At 35.2% G+C, this 23,186-nt stretch overlaps 1 protein-coding gene across 1 annotated transcript; it reads right to left on the reverse strand.

The window, feature by feature from the left end:
* Positions 1–269: 269 nt before the first annotated feature.
* On the reverse strand, positions 270–19,494 carry LOC141503361 (serpin B8-like). The gene is made up of 6 exons (XM_074208594.1): positions 19,330–19,494; positions 14,317–14,454; positions 12,813–12,930; positions 5,377–5,519; positions 5,005–5,157; positions 270–683 (listed from the first exon to the last, which is right to left on the reverse strand). The coding sequence occupies exons 1-6, from the start codon at positions 19,492–19,494 to the stop codon at positions 270–272; spliced, it is 1,131 nt and encodes a 376-aa protein (XP_074064695.1).
* Positions 19,495–23,186: the final 3,692 nt, after the last annotated feature.

Genomic DNA, 23,186 nt, shown 5'->3' on the forward strand with positions numbered 1-23,186 from the left:
CTACTATAGGCTTTCCCTCTTGCAATCTAAATCTTCACACTCCCAACCTTATCACCAGTATCTGCCAGAATGAAAATCTACAAGGCTATGTCCAAAGTTTCACAATGAAGAATTTTATGTATTTTTGTTTCCTACTTCACTTTGTTAATAAAGTCACCATGGTTTCATACATACATACATACATACATACAGCATCTTTTTATGGATTTTAGGAAGAGAGAAACACAGAAGTAGGAAAAGAGAAAATAGTTTGGGGATAGTGCATCTTTTTAAGGAAAGGAAACTCTACCACAGAATAGGATACTTTTGGTTTTATAGTTCCAGATAAAAAAAAGAAAGTAACCATCAGCCTTCAGTCCTTCATCTCTGTTTGCAGGTGCTGGTATTTCTGCTGCTATAGTGGCAGCAGATGCCTTGAGGCCTTTTTCATTGATTTCCAGACAAGATGTATGCAATATTGTGGATAAATAAAAATATTTGTGCTTCACCATTCCAGAAAAGTCAGCTCTTTGCTCATCAAATACATCTGACATTCCCAAATTGCAGAGGACATGCTTCAAGTCACAGGTCTCTTCTATCTTGATTTTGGGGAGTAAAAATACCTTCTCATGATTTTTCATGGACGCCATGACTTCTGGCTTTGTCCATGTTATAAATTTTTCATAGGTAAGCCCTTTTTCCAACTGGAAGACAAAAGTTGAAAATCCTAAGATCCTGCTGCCTGCATAACTTTAGATATTCAGATTCCTTCCACACTGGAGGTAGAAATAAACTACTTTCCCAGAGACTTCTGTCTGTTTTTCACTCAATGGCTATTTTTTTTCCAAAGTTCTTCTTCCCTTCCTCCCTGCTTAACCCCATCTCCCAAGATATGTTCTTCCTTAATCCTTTGAGTTTAGGATTACATCTAACTATAACCATGAAATTGAAAAGGAATTGAAAAAAAGTCTAAGTATTTTGCACTTTCTTGTTAATATACTGTACTGTGATTGGAGGCCAGTGGGAAAAGATAAAGGGATTTGACACAATGGATTGAAGTTTGAAAAACTATAGGTTAGCTAACACTTCATAAGAATCATGAATTACACATAACAGAGTTGGTAAATAGCATGTCGGAGACAGGAAGACCAAGTTCTTTCTCAGATGTTTACTAAGTGATAGAACAATAGGAATTGTTTGAGTGATTTTCAGGGAACATTTGAGAGAGTAATCTCTCCCCTCCTACTGAATGACCTTCATTGTGTTTGTAATATATAATTTATAAAATGTCCTCAATCACTGGAAAGTTAAATGACTTTTACCAGGTCACAGCAAGTTATATGTTAATAGCAAGACATGAATTCAGGTTTTCCTGGGGTCCAGGCTAGCTTTAGATCACCTTTCATTTGCTGCTTCAAATTTGATCTCTGAAATCAAAATAGCTCTGATTTATATTCTTCACTTAACAATAGATTAGAGGAGGGGTGGCTAGGTGGCACAGTGGATAGAGCACTGGCCCTGGAGTCAGGAGTACCTGAATTCAAATCTGACCTCAGACACTTAATAATTACCTAGCTGTGTGGCCTTGGGCAAGCCACTTAACCCCATTTGCCTTGCAAAAACCTAAAAAAACAAAAAAAACAAAAAACCCCAATAGATTAGAGGAAATTTAAGACCAATTAGGTCTATCCAGCTTATTTGAGACTCCTGCCTCTAAATAAATGGGAAACAAATCGTCTACTTTGTCATAGAAAGCAGAAAAAAATGGAAGAGGTATTTCAGCTAAGAGAGATAATGGTTTATGTATTTTAAAATATCTTGGAAAAGAGGTTATAATTATGCAGAAGTACATGCCCAAATAATTATGAGTAAGTAAATGTTTATACACACACACACACACACACACACACACACACACATATATATATATTTTACACTCACAAACATATACACATATATAGTATCATAACACTACAACTGAAATGAGGTCAAATTCAGGGGTAGAATGTGAAAATATAGATAAGTATTGGAAGCAGAGTATGAGAAATGGTACTTTCTATGTTGAGTTGGGAAATGGAGAACTCAGAAAAGGAAGCCTGGTTAACAGTTCTCTTTTTGTTCAGAGTTGACTCCAGGACCTAGAAGAAGCTAATAAGGCTTCTTTACTCTCAGAAATGCCCACTAGTCAATGCGCAGAAACTTTAACTAGGTTAGTCCTTCAACTTGTCTTTGGAAGAACAGGATCTTATTTGATTGGAGAGATTTTAGATTCCCTTATTTTTGTAATCTCAGGGAAAGGGAATAATTATTTGTATAATACCTACTTTGTGCCAGTCACTCTGCTAAGAGTTTTACAAATATCTCATTTATCCTAAAAAAAAAAAAAACCCTTTGAGGTATGTACTATAATTAACTCCATTTCATAGTTAGAAATCTAAGGCAGATAGAGATAAAGTGACTTGCTTAAAGTTATATTACCCGAAAGTGTCAGAGGCTGGATTTGAACTTGGATCTTTCTGATTTCAGGCCCAGTATTTGTGCCACCTAGCTTAGGTAAACAAATCATGTCCAGAGAGTGCCATTAATTCTATAATTCTCTGACCTCTCTAGAGGCAGATTTCAACTGTCCAAAGACAGGAGAGGGGGCTGGGATCTTGAAATATACACAACTGAAGGGACACTATGAGAAGCTGGGTGAAGTAAGGCGGGTAACATCCAAGGAATGGAAAAGGGAAGAGAGAACAAGAATCAACTTAGATAAGGGATCCAGAAAAGAGTGGATATGCATGGTGTTCAGATATGAGGGTTGCTACTAATATAAGAATTTCAAGTTTGGATTATACTTGCTAAATCAGGTAATGGTATTTAAAACTGGTCAGCTTTTAGATATCAAGAGCTAGATATTTTCCCAATACACTTACAAGTAACCCAAATTTCTCCTTCATAATTAATATCAAGTTTTTTTTCCCTTTTTTCATCTTTCCTGTCCTCCTTACTTTTCCCATCCTGCAGATGACTTAGAGGAACTTATTTCTCAAGACTTATTTCTTCTTTCTTTCAATAACAGAAATATTGACCTATGGAGAGGGAATAAGTTTATGACCCAACAAGAGATAGACATTGTTATAAATTGCAAAATGCATAAGGTTGACTACATTAAATAAGGAGCTTTTGCAGAAGTGAAACCAATGCAATCAAGATTAGAAGCTATATAGAAAACTGGAAAACAATTTTCACAGCTAGTATTTCTGAAAAAGGACTCATTTCTAAGATACATAGAGAACACAAGTCATTATTACATACCCTAATAGCAACATGGGGATGATGATCAACCTTAATGGACTTGCTCATCCCATCAATGCAATAATCAGGGACAATTTTAGAGTACCTGTGATGGAGCATACCATATGTATCCAGAAAAATAACTGTGGAGTATAAGTAAAGACTGAAGTGTATTACCTTCAATTATTTTTTTTAAAGTATCTTAAGTACTACATAATTTTTACTATCTCTAATATTTTTCCTCAAGGATATAATTAATTTCTCTCTCAATACATTCAATTTAGATCAATGTATAGCATGGAAACAGTATAAAGATAATCAGACTGCCTTCTGTGGGGAGTTAGGGGGATGGAAGGGAGGGTGGGGGGAAAATTATAAAATTCATAATCTTATAAAAAATGAAAGGTAGAAACTATTATTGCGTATAATTGGAAAACAAAATATTAAAAAACAAAAAAAACCCCAGAAGACAATGAATTCCCCAATTGACAAATTGCCAAAGGATATGAACAGACAGTTTTCAGATGAAGAAATTAAAGCTATATATAATCATATGAAAAAATGCTTGAAATCATTATTGATTAGAGAAATGCAAATTAAAAGAACTCTGAGGTATCATCTCACATCTATCATCCTGGCTAAAATGACAAAAAATATTAAAATGATCAGTGTTGGAGAGAATGTCAGAAAACGTCAGACAACTGATTCCAATCATTTTGGAAGACAATTTGGAACTGTGCCTAATGGTCAATAGAATTGTGCATATATCCTTTGTTCCATCAATACCATACTAAGTCTATATCCCAAACAGATCATAAAAAAGGGGAAAAGACCCATTATGTACAAAAGGATTTATAGTGGATCTTTTTGTAGTGGTAGAATTGAAAATTGAGGGAATGCCCATTAATTAGGGAATGACTAAATAAGTTATGGTAAATGAATGTTATGGATTATTATTGTTCTATAAGAAATCATGAGTCACCAGACTTTAGAAAAATCTGGAAAGACTTGCTTGAACTGATGCTAAGTGAAATGACCAGAACCAGGAGAACACTGTGCACATTAACAGCAACATTGTGAGATGGTCAACTATATAGCTCCTTTTAGCAGTTCAGTGATCAAGGACAATCTTGAGAGACCTGTTATGGAAAATGTCATCCACATCCAGAGAACAAACTTTGAAGTCTGAATACAGAGTAAAGAATACTATGTTCACTTTTTACCTTTTATGTTGTTTTATGTTGTTTCTTTCTCTCCCATAGTCCCCCTCCCCCTTAGTTCTAATTCTTCTTTCACAACATGACTAATGTGGAAATATGTCAAACTTGATTGTATATGTACAATCTATATCAGATTGTTCACTGCCATGGGGATGGAGGGAGGGAAGGAAGGGTGATAGTAAAATATGGAACTCAAAATTTCCTTGTAAAAGAATGAAGGGTGAAAACTATCTTTGCTTGTAATTGGAAAAAAATAAAATAATTTTTTTTTGAAAAACCCACTAACATTTCTCTTTTTTGAGCAATTATATTTATTTTACTTTCCAATTCCAAAAATATTTTAGGAGAAGAATACTTTATCTCAGGAACTGATTCTGTCTTCTTGTCATGAGTTATTCCTGAGAATTTGAATAATCAGCATGATAGAATGGGAGTCTTTCTCAATGACTTTACCTGGGGAAGGTACTGATGGAATGAAGATATGCCAGAATATAATGGTGCCATTCTATCCACCCAGTCTTACCTTAGTTAGGTCACTATCAGAAGTAAACACAAAGATCATGCTCAATTCCATTCCATGATAGGGATAGATGAAGAGTTGTCCACCCAGCTCTTCTAAAGGGGATGTCAGAAACCCCTCTTTCTTCTTCATAATATGTAATATTTTTCTCTCATGCTTAAAAGAAGGAAACAGATATGTTATTGAAACAATCTTATTAAAGGAGATAAAAAGAAGCAAATTTATATTATTTAAAATATTTTCAAATTTATAAACTAAACCTGGGTATTCCTAATACCAAAGTATACTGTAATTACTTCCAATTATTTTTTCATGATAGTTCTAAGGTATCTGAAAACCCTTGATCCACTTGTCCCCAGTCATATTCAACCCTACCTGATTGACTTTTAAAAAATCAGTATATGTATGTGCTGGATCAAATCCCTCCTCCCAAGTTGCATTAAAGTTGATGGTATTCACAAAGATCAGTAGGCTAAGTGGATCCACAAGACCATCAGGTAGAGCTTCTAAAATGTTACCTTTTAAGAAAATAGAAAGTCAGTTGAATTGCCCCCCTCAGAAAAATATCCTTTAATAACATTTTTATATGGTTTAATGAATAATAGAATCCTGCTTGAACAAAAAGTTTTCAAAGTTTCTGAACTAACTTAAAATTAAATATAATCATAATATAAATTCTTCATTGTCAAAAAAATCCTTTGTATGTGGACAAGATACATAGTGCTATATTAAGCTATTGGGAGTTGGCATAATGGAGTCTCTACCATCAAGGATATAATACTCTTGCATCACATAATGAGAGACACAAAAACGTGTGAAAATAAAATACATATTTAATATCTATATAATATGCCTCCATGGAAGCAACAGCAACCTTCTTTTCATATCTTCTTAGATTCTTTCTGAATTGCAATGTTTACAAAACAAACCAAAACAATCTTATTACTTGGCAGAATAATCTTCTGAGTTAAGCTTCTCATTTGTTACTTATACTGGTCATTTAATCATAGACATCTAAAGTTAGTCAATGGACCCAGACCCCAACTTCATCCTGATAGATATTGTGCCACACTCACAAAATCTTCAGGAATACAGGATCAATGAAGAAAAGAAGTTATTAAGTACTTACTAAGTCCTAAGTATAGTACTAATTGTTGGAGATACAAAAAAGAGACCAAATATCTTCTCTACTGTCTAGGAACTCATAGGTTAATGAAAGAGACAACAAGTAAGCAGGATAAATAGTAAATAATTAGTAGAAATATGACACTAGATTTGGAGGGGTTTGGGAAAGTACTCTAGAAGATGGAATTCTAGTTTGAACTTAAAGGAAGGCAATAGGCATGTGGCAATAGGTGAAGAGGAAAAACATTACTGATTATCTTTTCCTCCACTGGAGGATTGACAGAGAAAATGTCTAGTTTAAGAGTTAATAGCTAGAGTATCTTGTTTGTGAAAGGAAGCTAGTGTCACAGAATCAAAGAGTATGTGGCCAGGAGTAAGATATCAGAAAACTGCAAAGTTACAAGGATCTAGTTAAGAGGAGCTTGGGAATTAGAAGGGCATTGTCAGTAAACTGTGATGAGGCATCAGAGTAGAATTTTAGTTCTCCTTCCATGAATATAAGAGAGAAATACAAATATGTATTATGCACATATGACATATATTATGATGAACAAACAATTGGGACTTAAATGTACATAATGCCTTTTGGGGTGGAGTTAAGATGGTGGCATGAAGCTGACATGCTCACAGAGCTTTTCCCTAAGAAAGATAAATGAAACCTCTATTCTGACATTCAAACTAAATATCCTACAAAGAAAAAGAAAAGATTCAGAGAAATTTTCAGTTGTAGAAATCAAGAAGGATCTTCAGTGAAGGTCTATATGTTAAGAGGAAAAGGGGAAGTAAAGTCCAGGATACAGGAAAGCAAGAAAACCAGCAGGAGGCTTTTAGCCACAGTGAAATCCAGGTCCCCACAGATTGACAATTGCAGAGGTCCCAGAAAGCCAGCAGGGAGGATCCCAAGCCCAAACAAAATCTGAACCCTGGGGCAAAAGACAGGACTAAGTTGGGAACAAACCACTGCTAAGTCAGAATATAGACATAAAGGAGGAAAATAACCCAGGTAATGCCTGAACTGCAGAGGCAGCATCTTGGTCAACAACAAACCAGGGATCAGACCCCAGCCCCAGGAAAAATAAAGACCAAAAAACAAAAAACAACTTGGATCCATACTCCCTATACCCCAGGAGAAGAGCTAAAAGAACAAAGATAAGCTAAAAAGCCCAAAGAGCTCTCACTATAGAAAACCACTTCACAGACAAAGATGATAACAATGCCATGTCTTAAGAAGAAATAAGTGAAAAATCAATCTCAGGAGAAGTCTCAAAACAGTCTGTGAATTGGACACAAATACAAAAGCTCCTTGAAGAATTTGAAAATCAATGAAAAAAGAAAGAAAAAATGGAAAAAAAGAAATGAGAGTCATGAAGGAAAATTATGAAAAATTGGCCAGAGAATTCAACACCTTTAGAAATGAAAAAGGTAATTGAAGAAAAATAAAACCCTAAAAATTGGAATTGAACAAATAGAAACCAATGAATCTATGATATTACAAGATACCAACAAAGTAAAAAGACTGAAAAATTTGAAAAAAATGTAAAGTACTTTTCAGGGAAAACAAATGACCTGGAAAATAGATCCAGAAGAGACAATCTACAAAATCATCAGACTACTAGAAAGCCTAGGGAAAAAAAGAAGCTAGAAAACATCATGCAGGAAGTTATAAGGGGAAACTATCCAAATCTGTTAGTAAAAAAACCAATGTAACGATTGAAAGAATACACAGAATTTCTCCAGATAGAGACCCCAGGATAAAAACTCCAAGGGCTGTTATAGCCCAATTCAAGAATTCTCAAATAAAGAAGAGAATATTGCAAGTTTCAAATAGAAGACAATTCAAATACAAAGGAAACCCAGGCAGACTCACATAGGACCTATCAGCCTCAACATTGAAGGGATCAGAATATCTGGAATACCATATACCAGTGAGCAAAGGACCTGGGATTACAGCCCAGAATTCACTACCCTGCAAAATTCAGCATTTACTGTCAGGGAAAAAAAATAAATGTTCAACAAAATAGAGGACTTGAAGAATTTCCTGACACAAAGGCCAAAACTAAACAGAGAGTTCAATTGCCAAATACAGGACTCATGAGTTGCATATAAAGGTGAATAAAACAGTGAAGGAAAAAGCAAAGCAAAATAAATGTTGTTCAAGACCATCAAATTGTATACAACACTAAAAGGGAAGATATAACACTTAAAATTCTTTAGAACTTTACTTCTCTTAAGATAATTAAAAGGTCAAATATAATTGGAGATTGGACTTGAAGGATTATGGGTATAATTGGGTCTTGTCTCTCCATTAAAGAGGTTCAAGATGGTATCACTATGTTTGAGACGAAAAGCCCTGAAGAAAAGCAGGGGTGTTAACTTTAAATTTATATATCTCATTATCCTTTAACCCATTTAATTTTGCTGTGGTGACAAAGCTTAGACCTTTTTCTAGTACGGACATAAGCTGGCCAGTGCTGAGTCAGTGTCTCCCATACATTACAATCAATTGTAAAGTTCTCAGGTGACCTCGAGAACCTCTAAGAATTTAGAAATCTTTAAAAGTCTTGAAGTTAATTAGATCAGGGTTTGACTTAATTTGTGCATCACTTAGCAAGGGTTTAAGTATCCTGGGTAGGGAGAGGGCATAGAGTGTGAGAGAAAATAGATCTTGGGAGAGAGGCACAAATAATTCAAGAAATGATTTGACTTTGGATGATATTTTGTCTCTTGAGGAACCTGTGTGTCCTTGGATATACTTGAAAAGGGGGAACGGTAAAAATGATTATAATTATAATTTGATCTAATTTAGGACAATATGCCTATCAAGAAATCAATCTGTGATGATATTTTGATAACAAAATGAGCTTATCAGGCAATCAAATAATCAAACTGTGATTGATGATACCTGATTAATAGTAGTAGAGCTATAAATAATTCCAGGTGAAGAGGCACAAAGATTCATAATTTTATTTTATTTTATTTTTATTTTTTTAAAGATATTATTTGAGTTTTACAATTTTTCCCCCAATCTTACATCCCCCCCCAAAAGTCATAATTTTAGAGGGAAAGAAAGGAGAGTGTGAACACTGAGTAAATTCTATTCAACAGATTTGCCCAGAGAGGGAATAAAATACATTCATACCTAAGTTTAAAATCTATCCTAACCTACAGGGAAGAGGGGAATGGGAAATGAAAACATAAGGGAAGTTGATAAAGGGAAGTTGAAGGTATAAGTGAAAATAAACTGAAAGTTATATTTTGAAAGAAAAGTCAAAGGGTAAAGGAGTAAAGGAATAAGAGGAAAGGAAAGAAAAAATATAAATGGAGAAAGATAGCACAGAGGGAAATATAGAATTAGTAATCTTAACTGTAAATGTGAATGGAATGAACTACCCCATAAAACAGAAGTGGATGGCAAAATGTTAAAAACCAGATTTCTATGATAGTTATTTACAAGAAATACATTAGAAGCACAGGGATACACACAGGGTAAAGGCTGGAGCCAAATATATTGTGCCTCAGATAAAGTAAAAAAAAATCAGTGGTAGTGATCCTGATCTCAGATAAAGTAAAAGCAAAATGTGATCTCATTAAAAGTGATAAGGAAAGTAACTACATCTTCTTAAAAGGCACCATTGGTAATGAAGCTCTATAATTACTAAACATGTATATACCTAGTGGTATAGCATGAAAATTCCTAGAAGAAAAGCTGAGTAAACAGACAGCAAAACTTTAATAATAGAAGACCTCAATTGCCCTATCTCAGAACTAGATAAATCTAAACAAAAAATAAACAAGAAGGAACTTAAGAAGGTGAATGAAATCTGAGAAACTTAGATATGATAGACCTCTGGAGAAAACTTAATGGGAATAGAAAAATATATACATTTTTCTCTGCTGTTTATGGCACCTGTATCAAAACTGATTATGTACTAGAGCACAAAAACCTTATAATCAAATGCAGAAAGGCAAAAATAATAAATACACACTTCTCAGTCCAAGATGCAATAAAAATTACATGTAATAAAGCATCATAGAAAAATAAACCAAAAATGAATTGGAAATTAAATAACTTTATCTTAAATAATTGGTATGCCAAACAAAATAATAGAAATAATCAATAATTATATTTAAGAAAATGTTACTGAGACATTGTACCAAAATTTATGGGATGCAGCCAAGGCAGTTTTGAGGGGAAATTTGATATCTTTAAATGCCTATAGTATTAAAATAAAGAGGATATGCAACTAAAAAAGCTAGATAAAGAATAAATTAAAGATCCCCAATTAAATACCAATTTAGAAATTCTGAAATCAAGGAAGAGAGATTAATAAAACTGAGAGCAAGAAAACCTTGATTTCATAAAGAAAATGGAGTTGGTTTTTATGAACAATCCAATAAAATAGACAAATCTTTAGTTAATCTGAATAAAAAAAATAACCCAATTACCAGTATCAAAAATGAAAAGTGTGAACTAACCACCAATGAGGAGAAAGTTAGAGATAATTCAGAGCTACATTGCCAAACTGTATGCCAATAAATTGGATAACCTGAGTGAAATGGATGAATATTTACAAAAAATACAAACTGCCCAGATTAACAGAAGGTGAATTAAAATACTTAAATAACCCCATTTCAGAAAACATAAATTAAAGAAATCATCAATAAACTCCCTAAGAAAAAGCCTCCATGTCCAGCTGGATTTACAAGTGAATTCTATCAAATATTTAAGGAACAATTAATTCCTATTCTCTATTAACTATTTTTTAAAAATAGGAGAAAAGGAGTTCTGCCAAACTCCTTTTAGGGCACCAACATGGTGTGTGATATTTAAACCAGGAAGAACCAAAACAATGAAAATTATAGATCATTCTCCCTAATGATTATAGATGCAAAAATCTTTTTTTAATTATTATTTAAGGCAATGGGGTTAAGTGACTTGCCCAAGGTCACACAACTAGGCAATTATTAAGTGTCTGAGGACAGATTTTCCTGACTCCAGGGTCAGTGCTCTATCCACTGCACCAGCTAACTGCCCTCCAAAAATCTTAAATAAAATCTAAAGCAAATTATTAACAGAATAATACACCATGATTAGGTAGGATTTATACCAGGGATGCAGGGATGGTTCAACATAATTGAACATTTCAATAGTAAAACCAACAGAAATTATCTGATTATCTCAATAGATGCTGGAAAAGCCTTTGATAAAATACATCTATTCCTATTAAAAATAATAGAAAGTTTAGGAATAAATGGAATTTTCTTTAAAACAATAAATAATATCTAAGACGATGAACAAATAATATCTGTAATGGGAATAAATTTGGGGCATTTCCAATAAAATCAGGAGTGAAATAAGGATGCCCATTATCCCCATTACTATTCAATATAGTATTAGAAATACTAGCTGTAGCAGTAAGAGAAGAAAATCAAATTGAAGGAATCAGCATTAGCAATGATGAAACAAAGTTTTTATTCTTTGCAGATGATCTGATGGTATAGTTGGAGAACCTGAGAAAATCATCTTAAAAACTCCTTGAAACAATTAACAAATTCAGCAAAGTAGCAGGATATGAAATTAGCCCACATAAATCATCAGCATTTCTATACATGAACAACTAAGCCTAAGTGCAAGAGATAGAAAGAGAAATTCTATTTAAAGTAACTATAGACAACATTAGTTACTTGGGAATCTCCCTACCAAGACAAATCCAGAAACTGTATGAACACAATTATAAAGCAGTTCTCACCCAAATAAAAATCAGATCTAAATAATTGGAAAAATGTCAATTGCTTATGGTCAAGTCAAGCTAATATAATAAAAATGACAATTCTGTCCAAATTAAATTACTTAGGACAGCCTTATTATACTGGCTGTGGACAATGTTATCCCCATTCAGAAGAAAAACAATGCAAAACAAAAACAAAAAACCCTTCAGAATCAAATGAACACTTTATAAAAATTATATTTTATCTATCTTTTCCCTTTAATTCTAATTCCTTATACTGAAAATGACTAATCCGTAAACATGTTTATCCAAAATATGAATGTACAACAATTAACCTGACTGCTACTAAAGGGAGGGGAGTGGGAAGGGAAGGTGGAAGGAAATTTGTTAACTTAATATGCATGTGCATATGGATTAAAAAAAATAAAGTAAAAAAAATATATGCATTAATGAGGAATGACCCTGAATGATTAGGTGAATGAATTGATAGAAGAAATAATAATGTAAGCAAGTCCCAGGGAAGAAAAAAAAAGAGTAAATAAAACAGAATATGGGGAAACAATATTCTGTTAGGAAGAAAGACTTGAGTATTAGCATGGGAAAAGATAACTTGGGTTAAGTAGGTTGGGGAATTTTGGTAGAAGCTTCTAGGATCCTATACAGTTTTTACTGTGTTTGATTACTCATTGGACGAGAAATCACCAGCAAGCTGTGATGTGGCTGAAAAATACCACTTAGGGCAGAAGATACAGAGAGGTAAATTTGGATTCTCTACAATGACAATTTCCTAAGGATTATAACTTTCCAAATGTGGAATGGGCTACTTCAAGGGATAGGAGGTTCCTATGTTACATGCCTATAAAGAAAGCCTATATAACTTATATTCAGGAGTCCTTTTTTAAAAAAGAATAGACTGGTTTAGAAAAAAAATAATTTATATAGACAAAAATATGTGACCTTGAGTAATTTCGGCTATCCAATCATTTATGTGTTTCCTGACAGTCTCTGTTTCTTGAGAAAAGCAAACATCTTCCATTACTGAATTGCAGTATCTGAAACAGGAGCTTCTAAAGGACTAGAAGAAGAAAAAAATAGAGTCAGAGCAACATCTCTATTTCTAAGTCCATCAAAATTTCTAAGAGTTAAAAAGATATAAGTAGCATCACACACACGCACACACACACACACACACACACACACACACACACACACACACACACACACACACAAATTTGCTATGTGACCCTGGACAAATCTCTATTTCTCTGTCACAAGTAACTCTAAAAGTCTAAGTAGCAGAGAAGGTACCTTCCTACATAGCAGAAAGGAATTTCTTTAAATGGGAGTTCCTTGTAATAATTAAATCATAGGTCCAGATAAGTAAATATCAGCAATTGCTTATACATCATTAACAATTTAGTAGAGAAAACTTTTATTCAAGACAGAATCTATTACAAAAGCTAAATTAAAACATATTCAATTGTTAATTTCATTCTCAAAATGAGGATGTGAACTTTTCAAGTACAAAAAAAAACCAAGAGCTTTTGTATTAGTTTTATTTTGTAATAAGGTCTTCAATACAGGGTAGAAACCTATATTTGTTGAAGATATATTAATACTTAATGATTGCTACCATATTTTCCCCCAATTTTTCTGCTATACTAATCAAAGGCCTTCATTCATTTTTTTAAGGTTTTTTTGCAAGGCAATGGGGTTAAGTGGCTTGCCTAAGGCCACACAGCTAGGTGATTATTAAGTGTCTGAGGTCGGATTTGAACTCAGGTACTCCTGACTTCAGGGCCAGTGCTCTATCCAGGGTCAGTGCTCTATCCACTGTGCTACCTAGCCCCCGCTTTATTCATTCTTTATAAAACACTAGAAAGAAAATGAAGTCAGAGAAATATCCTTATTTCTTTTTTAACAAATCTTCTAAATTTTCAAGATTTAGATTTTTTTTTTTATAAAACTGGAATGGTGGTATATATCTATAAAAAGGCTGAATGGCTTGAGCCCAAGAGTCCTGAGCTGCAACAGGACTAATATAGAGTGCCTGTCCATACTAAGTCCAATATTGAAATTGTGTGCCTCTGTGAACGAGGACCACCAAGTTACTCAGAAAGGAAAACTGAGGTTAGAAAAAGAGCAGGCTAAAATTCTTGCGCTTAAAGAAATACACTACCATGAGTTTCCTCTGAACTTCCAGCCCAGATGAAACAGTGGGAAGAGAAGGGGAAAGCCAGAAAGAAGAGGAAGAAAATAATATTTTCCCCCTCTAATAAGTTACATTCATATCTTAACATCAATATTCATATAAATTGTATTATTGCATAGTATAGGAGCTAAATGTAAACATTAAAGTAGGGTGGAGAAAGGACTAGTTTAGTGAGACTTTCATCATATAACTATTCACATTTCCATTCTTCAATATCATTTTATGGTAAAATAGATATATGTGACTTACTTTGAGGAAATTTAGAGCATTTTCTCCAAAAAGTCTGTTGGTAGTTTTAAGCAGATACCAGGTAGATGGTTTGTTCATTTCAATAAGAAGTGTAGTATTTTGCCACAAAATATCTTTATTTCTGTTTAGAGAAAGTAACTAAGAAAAACAAAGATTAACTTTTTCAGTTGGTCTCTGAAGAATGATGAGCACAAAACAAACTTTGCTAAATGAATACTTCAGAAGATCTTTGATCATTGAGAAAATGTGGGATTATGTATTTGAGAAAGAGACAGTTGCTCAATTAATCCTTTTATGAAAAACAAAAGGAAGGGGCGGGGGGAGGTAGTCAGACAGTTGATAGAACCAATGTAACATCATTCCATAGAGTATAGTAAAAAAGGATAGGGAAAAAAAGCAATATTTTAATCTGTGAAGCTGATTTTAATCTGTGAAGCTCCAGACCTAGATTTCCAAAGGATTTGTTCTCATCAAAGTATGGATTTTGAGGTTGATCTTTTGTTATAGCCAAGCTGAATTAATTCTTTTAAAGCAGGAATCAGAGGGCCTGGGTTTAAATGCTAGCTCTTCCACCTAATAATGAAGTGAATTTGAGAATGCTAATAAACTCCGCCTGATGATGATATTGTAGGAAAACCATTTGTAACTCTTAAAGCAAGACAGAATTTTTTTAAGGGTTTTGCAAGGCAAATGGGGTTAAGTGGTTTGCCCAAGCTAGGTAATTATTAAGTGTATGAGGTGGGATTTGAACTCAGGTCCTCCTGACTCCAGGGCCGGTGCTCTATCTATTGTGTCACCTAGCCACCCCGAGATATTTTCTTAAGTCTTTTAGATTTTATCAATTGAATACAACCTCTGGGAGGTAGTATTCAAAGCTAGAGAGGCTTGTGCCATCTCTAAAGAGGTCTGTCATCAGATTAGCGATTTGCCTGGCTTCAGCAAGACTTGAGCTTAAATTCTGCCTCAGATACTAATTAACTAATGGTCCTGCAGGTAGGTGGCACAGTGGATAGGGAACTGGTGATAAGTGCAAATATGGCCTCTATCATTTACTAGCAGTTGTCATTGACCAGGTCATTTAACCGTATTTGCCTCAATTTTCTCATCTGTAAAATTTGAGAAGGAAATGACAAATCACTTCAGCATCTTTACCAGGAAAATCTCCCCAAATCAGACAAAAATGAACAAGAACAACCTGGGTAAGTCACTTAATGTCTCCGAGCCTCAGGTGCCTCATTTGATGTGTGATGGGTTTAGACTTAATGTTAAAATTCTTCCATCTCTCAATCTATGACCTTATGATCAGTGCTGCTAAGGGCAAAAGGTGTTGGCACCAGAGGATATGATCATAAAATGAATAAAAAATAACCTTCAGAGCACTAGAAAAGATTGCATCACTTGATTTGAAGTTAGAGGAACTTGGTTCAAATTTCATTTCTGTCAATTACTACCTATGTGACCTTGGGAAAGAAAAACATTTCAACTTTTAGGGTCTCATTTGTTAAATTAATAGATTTAAGTAAAGGGCTTCTAAAATTATTGCCTCCTGTGATCAAGCTCCTGTGATCATTTACAAGAATTAATGCAGGGACTGGAGTTAAAGCTTGTCCAATGACCAACAGGTTGATATACCACTGGAGAATCTAAACCATCTCCATTTTGACATTTTTGCCATCAAAACAATCAAAGGACAAGTGGATTATATTTAATTATGAAGAAAAAGCTAAACCTGACTTAGCTGTCATCATGAATCAAAAGGCAACAAAACCATATTCTGTGAGGCAATTACTCTCCTTTCCTATATGGTTCATTATGAACATGAAAAAAGAGATCCACAAAGCAGACAGGAACTTATGTACCAATAGGCAGGTCTCCTAAATCCACTTACTTCATGCCCTATTTACTGAGGGGACTAATTCCAAAGAATTGTTCATTGATGAATGCTGGGAGTGCAAAAAGTGAAAAAAGTAGAACAATTACATGATTATGTTGACCATATCCATCAAAATCAACATATAACTTTCTGCTAAATGACATCAATGAAAAGATGGACTCAGGTGAGGATGACTTGAGCTTCAAGCAATGGAAGAGCCCAAAGGCTTACAAGCTACTCAGAAACTTTATGCCTATCTTCATGAAAAAAATTAGATGTAGAAAGCACTGAACAAACACACTTCCCAAAAAGAGAGAAGAAAGGAAAGCAAAAAAGGAAGAAGTTGATTACATCTTAACTGACAAAAACCTGATTACTTGCTCTATGAGCAAGGCAGAATGGAAGAGGCTCAAAGGAAATATGAGATGCACAAGTTTGGAGCACCCAGATCAGGTATTCACATGGACGATTTGTGCCTGACTTGTACTAGAGTATTCTGAGTTCTTATTCATCTGATCAAACATAGTCAGACACATTATAACTTGTCTTTAACATAGTGGTATTACTTTGGTCTTCTTTGATAACAAGAACCAACCAACTAACCAGAGACAAATTTGTGCCTTTCTAGGCAAAGTCAAAACAAATACCAAATTAGAAAGTGATATTATGGACTATCCATGATTTTATTGATATTGAGAACTCCTATATGAGTAACTTCCTTTTGTCAATGCAAGCCAGTATTTTCCCTGTAACTCATAATCTTGACAACTACCTAGATCTAGTAGAGAAATTTTCACTGACTTTTCTGGATTGCCGAAGACAGCATGTGTCAAGGTACGTTGTGAACCCCCAAACTTCCTGACTTCTATCCAAATCATTTTGTTTTCAAATTGGAAGAAAAAATAACATTGAAATGCTATTCAATATATTATGGCAGCTGTAGCCCAACCTATTCAAAGAAGTGTTCAAATCTGTTAATAGACAATAGGAAAGACATTAGTACTCTCACAGTTTCTTAGAGAAGTTGAACCAATGCAACATAATTCCACAAACAAGTCAAAGAACCCGGAAATTACCTCAGCCAGCGATTTCTTAATAAACGTTTTTCCAACTGATCAACTGTGAAGTTGAAAGCAGCAAAGAACACTAAATGTTTCAAAAAAAGTTCTGTAAAATATGACTGAAGAAAGTGATGTATGATTACCAATATCACCTCACAAAATGGTTGAAAGTTATGGAGAGAATAAATCTGTCAAGAATTTGATGTGAAAGAGAATAACAATGTCTAGGCCATGTGTTTGCCCTGTCAGTTGTGTCTACATGGATCTGTCTAGAAGGTAGGATTAGAGTCTTCTCTGTCTACCAGTCTCCAGTAAAAAATCAATTCTAGCCAGGCAGCAAAGATCAGCACCAGGAAGTTAGCTGCTCTCTTCTTCTCAGAGAAGACACACCAGGCTACACTTATATCTAGCTGGTCTCTTAAATATTGTTAGTTGAGGCAAAATAATTTTTAGTTTCAAACCACTCTCCCTTTAATTGGAGATAAGTAATCTGAGCTCTATATCCAAAAGGATTAATCCCTTTGCAGTCAAATACCAGTTCCACAACAACCACCATACAAAATAAATAGCAAATTAATTGAATTATCCAAGTCAGCAACAAATAAATATTGGAGAAGTTTTACAGATGAAAATATAGTGGACAATATATGGAGTGAATTAGCTCTCCCACTGAGACTGACATTTTTTTGACATTTCAACTCAACCAAGAAAGAGTTCCAGATCTTATTAAAGGGTATAATTTTAGTGTCTAATGGGTTAGTTAGGAATAGAAATAGGAATGAGACACTAATTCCTCTGTATGTTCATTCTTCCCAGAGTTTCTCTCTCCCTCCAGGACCCTCATCCTGAAGAGGACTTGAAATTGTGTGTGGTCTCTGATCTTTCCACTTCTAAGTTCTTGACAATTCCACTCCTATTTACACATGAAATAGTAATTAATCTCCTTCAATGAGAAGAATTTTATGTAGTTGGATTTGAGCACTTGGGCTACATTCCAGTCAGATGATGCTTTTTGAAGGAGAAACCAGAAGGAAGATACCAAAGACATGAAATCTCTAATTCTGTTACCTTGTTTGGAAAATACATAGATGGGTAGAAAAGACTTTGCATGTTTCACTACCAGATTGCTTCCCTGCCAGGCATGGATGCAAATAACATTCTTCCTGCATCTGTCCATTCAGCTTTTAAAGAACTCTTGGAAAGAAAATTATATTTGGGATGATTCTTACTTCCATCATTCAAAACTGAATAATGTTCTCTGGAATTGTTCCCAAAGCACATAGGGCATGACTGTAGATAGACTCAAGAAGGCTAATTGATAGTCTCTTTCTTCCTGTCCTATTCTGACAACTCAATATTAGGATCATTCTTTTAGTTTAGTCCCTAAGATTTGAGTTTTGGGGAAAAGCCAAGGATTTGAGGCTATTCATCATAATAACACAGTTTCATTTATGATTATGATTTCTTGCCCTTAAAAATCAGAAAGAGATTATATTATAATAAGCTATATAAGACCAGCAACCTAATAGGAAGATTGGAAACTAAATCTATAAGACCTGAGTTGTTGGGAAGTAAGGACATGATTCAGTACAGTGTTCTTCCTTCCCCTGTACCTTCCTTCCTCCTTCCTTGATCTGATAACTTCTCTCATTTGGCTTTGGGGAAGTTAGGAATAGGGCCCTAAGAATACAGGCATCAAAAGACACTGATAACTTCACAATTTTGATTTTCAGAGGTCACACAACCATGAAACTCTTGGTTTCCTTGCCCTCTGAGATGTGTGTGTGTACTTTTCTAATTTTCTCTCACATGTTTTTCAAAGATCAACCTATGTTTTCTAAAATCTTCCTTTTGGGTTTGCCATTTCTGTAATATTTGGAATGATTTTATTTTGTTGTTTTGCCATCCTAATCACAGAGTTGTCAGCACACTATAACTTGGCCCATCACATCTCTATCCCCTAATGTTTTTGAAACATAATCTATAGGGTTTTCTTCCCAACTGACTTGGGATATGGAGATTTGACTATGTGGAGGGAAATGCATTTGTTCTTTCTCCCTTTGGGAAAGGCAAACATACCTTTTCTATCTGTGCTGCTGTTTCTTTCTTTGTTCCCAAAAGGATCATGTTCAGGGCAAATGAGATGCTTGGGGGAGAAAACAACACATTTCGTTGTTTTTCTTCACAAAGTTTTTTCAGAAGAGTAATAGCAAATGCAGCATTTCCTTCATAACGGCTTTCCATGATAAAACCTTGATCACACAGAAAATGCATAAGAAACACAAGTCTTGAGAACAGAAACCCCTGCAAATAATAGAAACTCTATATATACACATTTCATTTTCACTCTTGGTTACCTCTGTATTCAACACTACCAAATTTTCTGCCTAAAGAAAAAGCAGACACCTTGAAGGGAAAGCCACTCTTTCTTTGGTGGACTTCCAAATCATATAGATGCTTCTAAAGGCACTAAGTACAATGAGTATGTCTAGAGGATAACCCAAAGTGCTTAAGAATTTTACAGAGGATGGAGAAGATCATTTTATGCATTCAAATACAGACTGTGGAAACAAGTCCACAGGGCACTTCTGCTTAACAAAGCACCAATGTAGAGGAAGGAACTTTCCAGGGCTATGATCAGGGAGATAGGAGCCACCTGTGAAGGAAGTGCTACTGACTGTCCTAGAGTTTGGTTGAGAATCCAGATGTGGGGATTTAGCTGAGAGAAAGTGCCAGGGCAGGTAAGAACCCAGACAGCAGAGGGAAGGAGGTCAGATGACCTGGACTGAGACTTGATCCCCTCCTGCAGCAGTGTAGGAAGCAATGACTTGACTAGTTGCTATTATTAGTTTTGTAACTAGTTGGTATTATTAGCTTTATAACTAAACCTCTTTTTTTGGAATTTCTATAAACCATTTTTCTACATATTGGATGAATTCTTGCACAGGGACTGAAGATGACAAGTGAGCAAATAAGTCAAAGTTGCTAGGTAGAGGTAAAACAAGCCAGAGGGGTATCATTAAAAATTATTTAAGGCTAGATCCAATTTGCATTAAATACAGAGCTTTTTTCCCCCCAGAGTTCACATATTACATAAGATATTTATTTTCCACATGGAGGGTATACCCTAAAGTCAAACCCAAAGGATAAAACTGAGCCTTGACAAGGGTCCTCATCAGAAGGAATAAAATTTCTCTGTTCTTATTAAGCTTAAATGCCCATTGGGTTTGAGGAGTGTGTATGTATGCATGTATGTATGTGTGCATGTGTTCATGTGTATTGTACATGTGGGTGCATGCAGGCATGTGTGCACATGCATGTGCATGCATGTGTGCATGTGCATGCATATGCATTGGCACTACCTAACCACATGCACAAATGCTAGAAAATTTTTGTGGTCTTGACCTTCTTAGGACTTCTACTTTCTCACTATAGTCAGAAAATACTCTGAAGATAGGGACAGTGTGTCACCTCTTCATAGTAATAACCAATGCCTGCATCCATCTTCTCTTGTCTTCTCATTGTTTCCCACCACAGTTGAACCACAATCAGAAACATAGGATGGGGGGGGCAGAAACAAAATGATGAAGGTAGGAATTTCCAGAAACTCTTCCCCTCCAAAACTCCAAAAGTCTTAAAATTGTGACTCTAACCAAATTTTAGAGGGGCAAAACCCACAGAAAGCCTGAGTGAAACACTTTTCCCAGTCCAAAACAACTTGGTAGACCCTAAGGAAAGGTTTATTCCACTGGGAACAGGGTTTGGAAAAGCTGCTGCACTGAAGCAAACCAGTTTCAGACTTCCAGGAAAAGTGTGAGGGGCACTTGGGTCCCTCTGGGTGCCTGGGTCCATGGTAGCAGGAGCAGTTTCCAGATCTCTTGGCCCAGGGATGACTGTGGATGGCTTGGAGGGTCATTGTGAGAATTCTGTGCACCAGAGTGTACATGGAGCCCAAGCCAGTGCCAGCCTCATGGCAGCCCCACCTGGAAACCTGTGGAACCATCCAGCAGCTGCTTCCAGAGAACTTAACCCACCGAAGGTAAGGAATGGGGAGAGAGCAGAGGTCTTTCTCCTATTCCTTGGGTAGGACTCTGCTGTTTTGCCCATACTTGGAGCTAGGTTGCAGTCTGGGCCCCCATTCTGCCATATAGTAACAGAGACCCTCCTGACAACTCTGGGGCAGAGGTGAGGGCTTGTGGTCATCCACAGACCAGAAAACAGGCAAAACATCAGTCAGAGCCTCTCAAAAGATATTATAGAAATCAAGGTCCCTGCTTTGAAGTGAAGTAAATAAGATCATAAGCTGGACAAATGAGAAAACAACAGAAAAAGAAGAATCTGACCAAAGGAAATTATTCTGGTTTCATGTAGATCAAAATATACACTCAGAAGCTGACAAAATTATTGCTTGTGTATCCAAAGCCTACAAGAAAAATAGGATTTGGTCTCAGTCTATGGAATGGCTCAAAAAAAAGACTTTGAAAAGCAAGTAAGAGAGGTAGAGGAAAAATTGAGAAAAGAAAGAGCAATGCAGGAAAATCATGAAAACCAAGTCAGTAATTTAGTGAAGGAGATACAAAACAGCACTGAAGAAAATGACATGTTAAAAACCAGCTTAGGTCAAATGGAAAAAGTAGTCTAAAAGGTCAATAAGGAGAAGATTACCTTAAAAAAACAGGATTGGTCTGTTGGAAAAGATAAAAATAAAAAATCTCTCTGAAGAAAATACCTCCTTCAAATGTAGACTGGAGGGAAAGGAAACTTTGTGAGAAATCAAGAAATAATAAAACAAAACCAAAAGAATGAAAATCTACAAAAACATGTGAAATATCTCATTGGACAACAGACCCAGAAGAGATAATTTAAAATTACTGGGCTACCTAAAAGTCATAACCTGGAAAAGAACCTAGACTTCATTTTCAAGAAATAATCCAGCGAAATTGCCCTTAGATCTGTGAAGCATAGGGTAAAACAGAAATTGAGGGACTCCACCAATCACCTCCTGAAAGACTTCCCCCCCTAAAAACAAATTCCTGGGAATATTATAGACAAATTCCCAAGTCAAAGAGAAAATACCACAAGGAACCAGAAAGGAACAATTCACCTACCATGGCATTACAATCAGGATTACACAGGATTTGGCAGCATCTACATTAAGAGTTCATAGGGTTTGAAATATGATATTCTGGAAGGCAAAAGAGCTTGGATTACAAGTGAGAATCAATTACTCAGCAAAACTGAACATCCTCTTTTGCAGGAAAAAAAAAATGGATATTCAATGAAATAGAGGACTTTCAAATTTTCCTCTTCAAATGACCACACTTGAGCAGAAAGTTTGATCTCCAAGTACAGTCCTCAGGTGAAACACAGAGATGGTGAATGGGAAGGACTAATTATGAGGGATTTAATGACTTTGAACTGCATGTATTCTTATGTGGCAAGAAAATACTGATAACTCATATGAATTATCATTTATTAGATTAAATTAGTTTAAATGTAAATTTTAGATTAAATTAAATGTAGACAAGGCACAAGAGGGAGCTGAATATAATGGCATAATATGTTATAAAGATGGAGTCAATGAATGATAAGGGAAAGTACTGGGAGAAAGAGAAAGGAGAGTTAGAATGTGCTATTTCACATAAAAGAGTCATGGAGAAAAACTGCAATGGAGTGGAGGGGGGGAAGGTGAAGGGGAATGAGTGAGCCTTCATTCTCATCAGGATTGACTCAGAGAGGAAATAACATATACATTCAATAAGGTATAGAAATATTTTACCTTATAGGAAAAAAGGAAAGGGATGGGAGAAGGGGAGAGGGGAGTAAGTGATAGAGAAGAGAGAAGATCTTGGGACAGAGTAATCAAATACACCACACTTCTGAAGCAGGATGGGGTAAAAGGAAAGAGAGAGAGAACAGAGTAAATAAAAGAGACA

This window comes from Macrotis lagotis, chromosome X (genome assembly GCF_037893015.1).
Source record: "Macrotis lagotis isolate mMagLag1 chromosome X, bilby.v1.9.chrom.fasta, whole genome shotgun sequence".
Lineage (NCBI taxonomy): Eukaryota > Metazoa > Chordata > Mammalia > Peramelemorphia > Peramelidae > Macrotis > Macrotis lagotis.

Bases quoted from the DNA above. Each gene is read 5' to 3' on its own strand.
- LOC141503361 (XM_074208594.1), bottom strand. From the start codon at position 19,494: ATGGAAAGCCGTTATGAAGGAAATGCTGCATTTGCTATTACTCTTCTG. The intron at 12,931-14,316 runs GTAAGTCACATA...TTCTTCTTCTAG, and splicing joins ATGCTCTAAATTTCCTCAAA to TCCTTTAGAAGCTCCTGTTT. The intron at 5,520-12,812 runs GTCACATATTTT...TTTTCTTAAAAG, and splicing joins GATAGCCGAAATTACTCAAG to GTAACATTTTAGAAGCTCTA.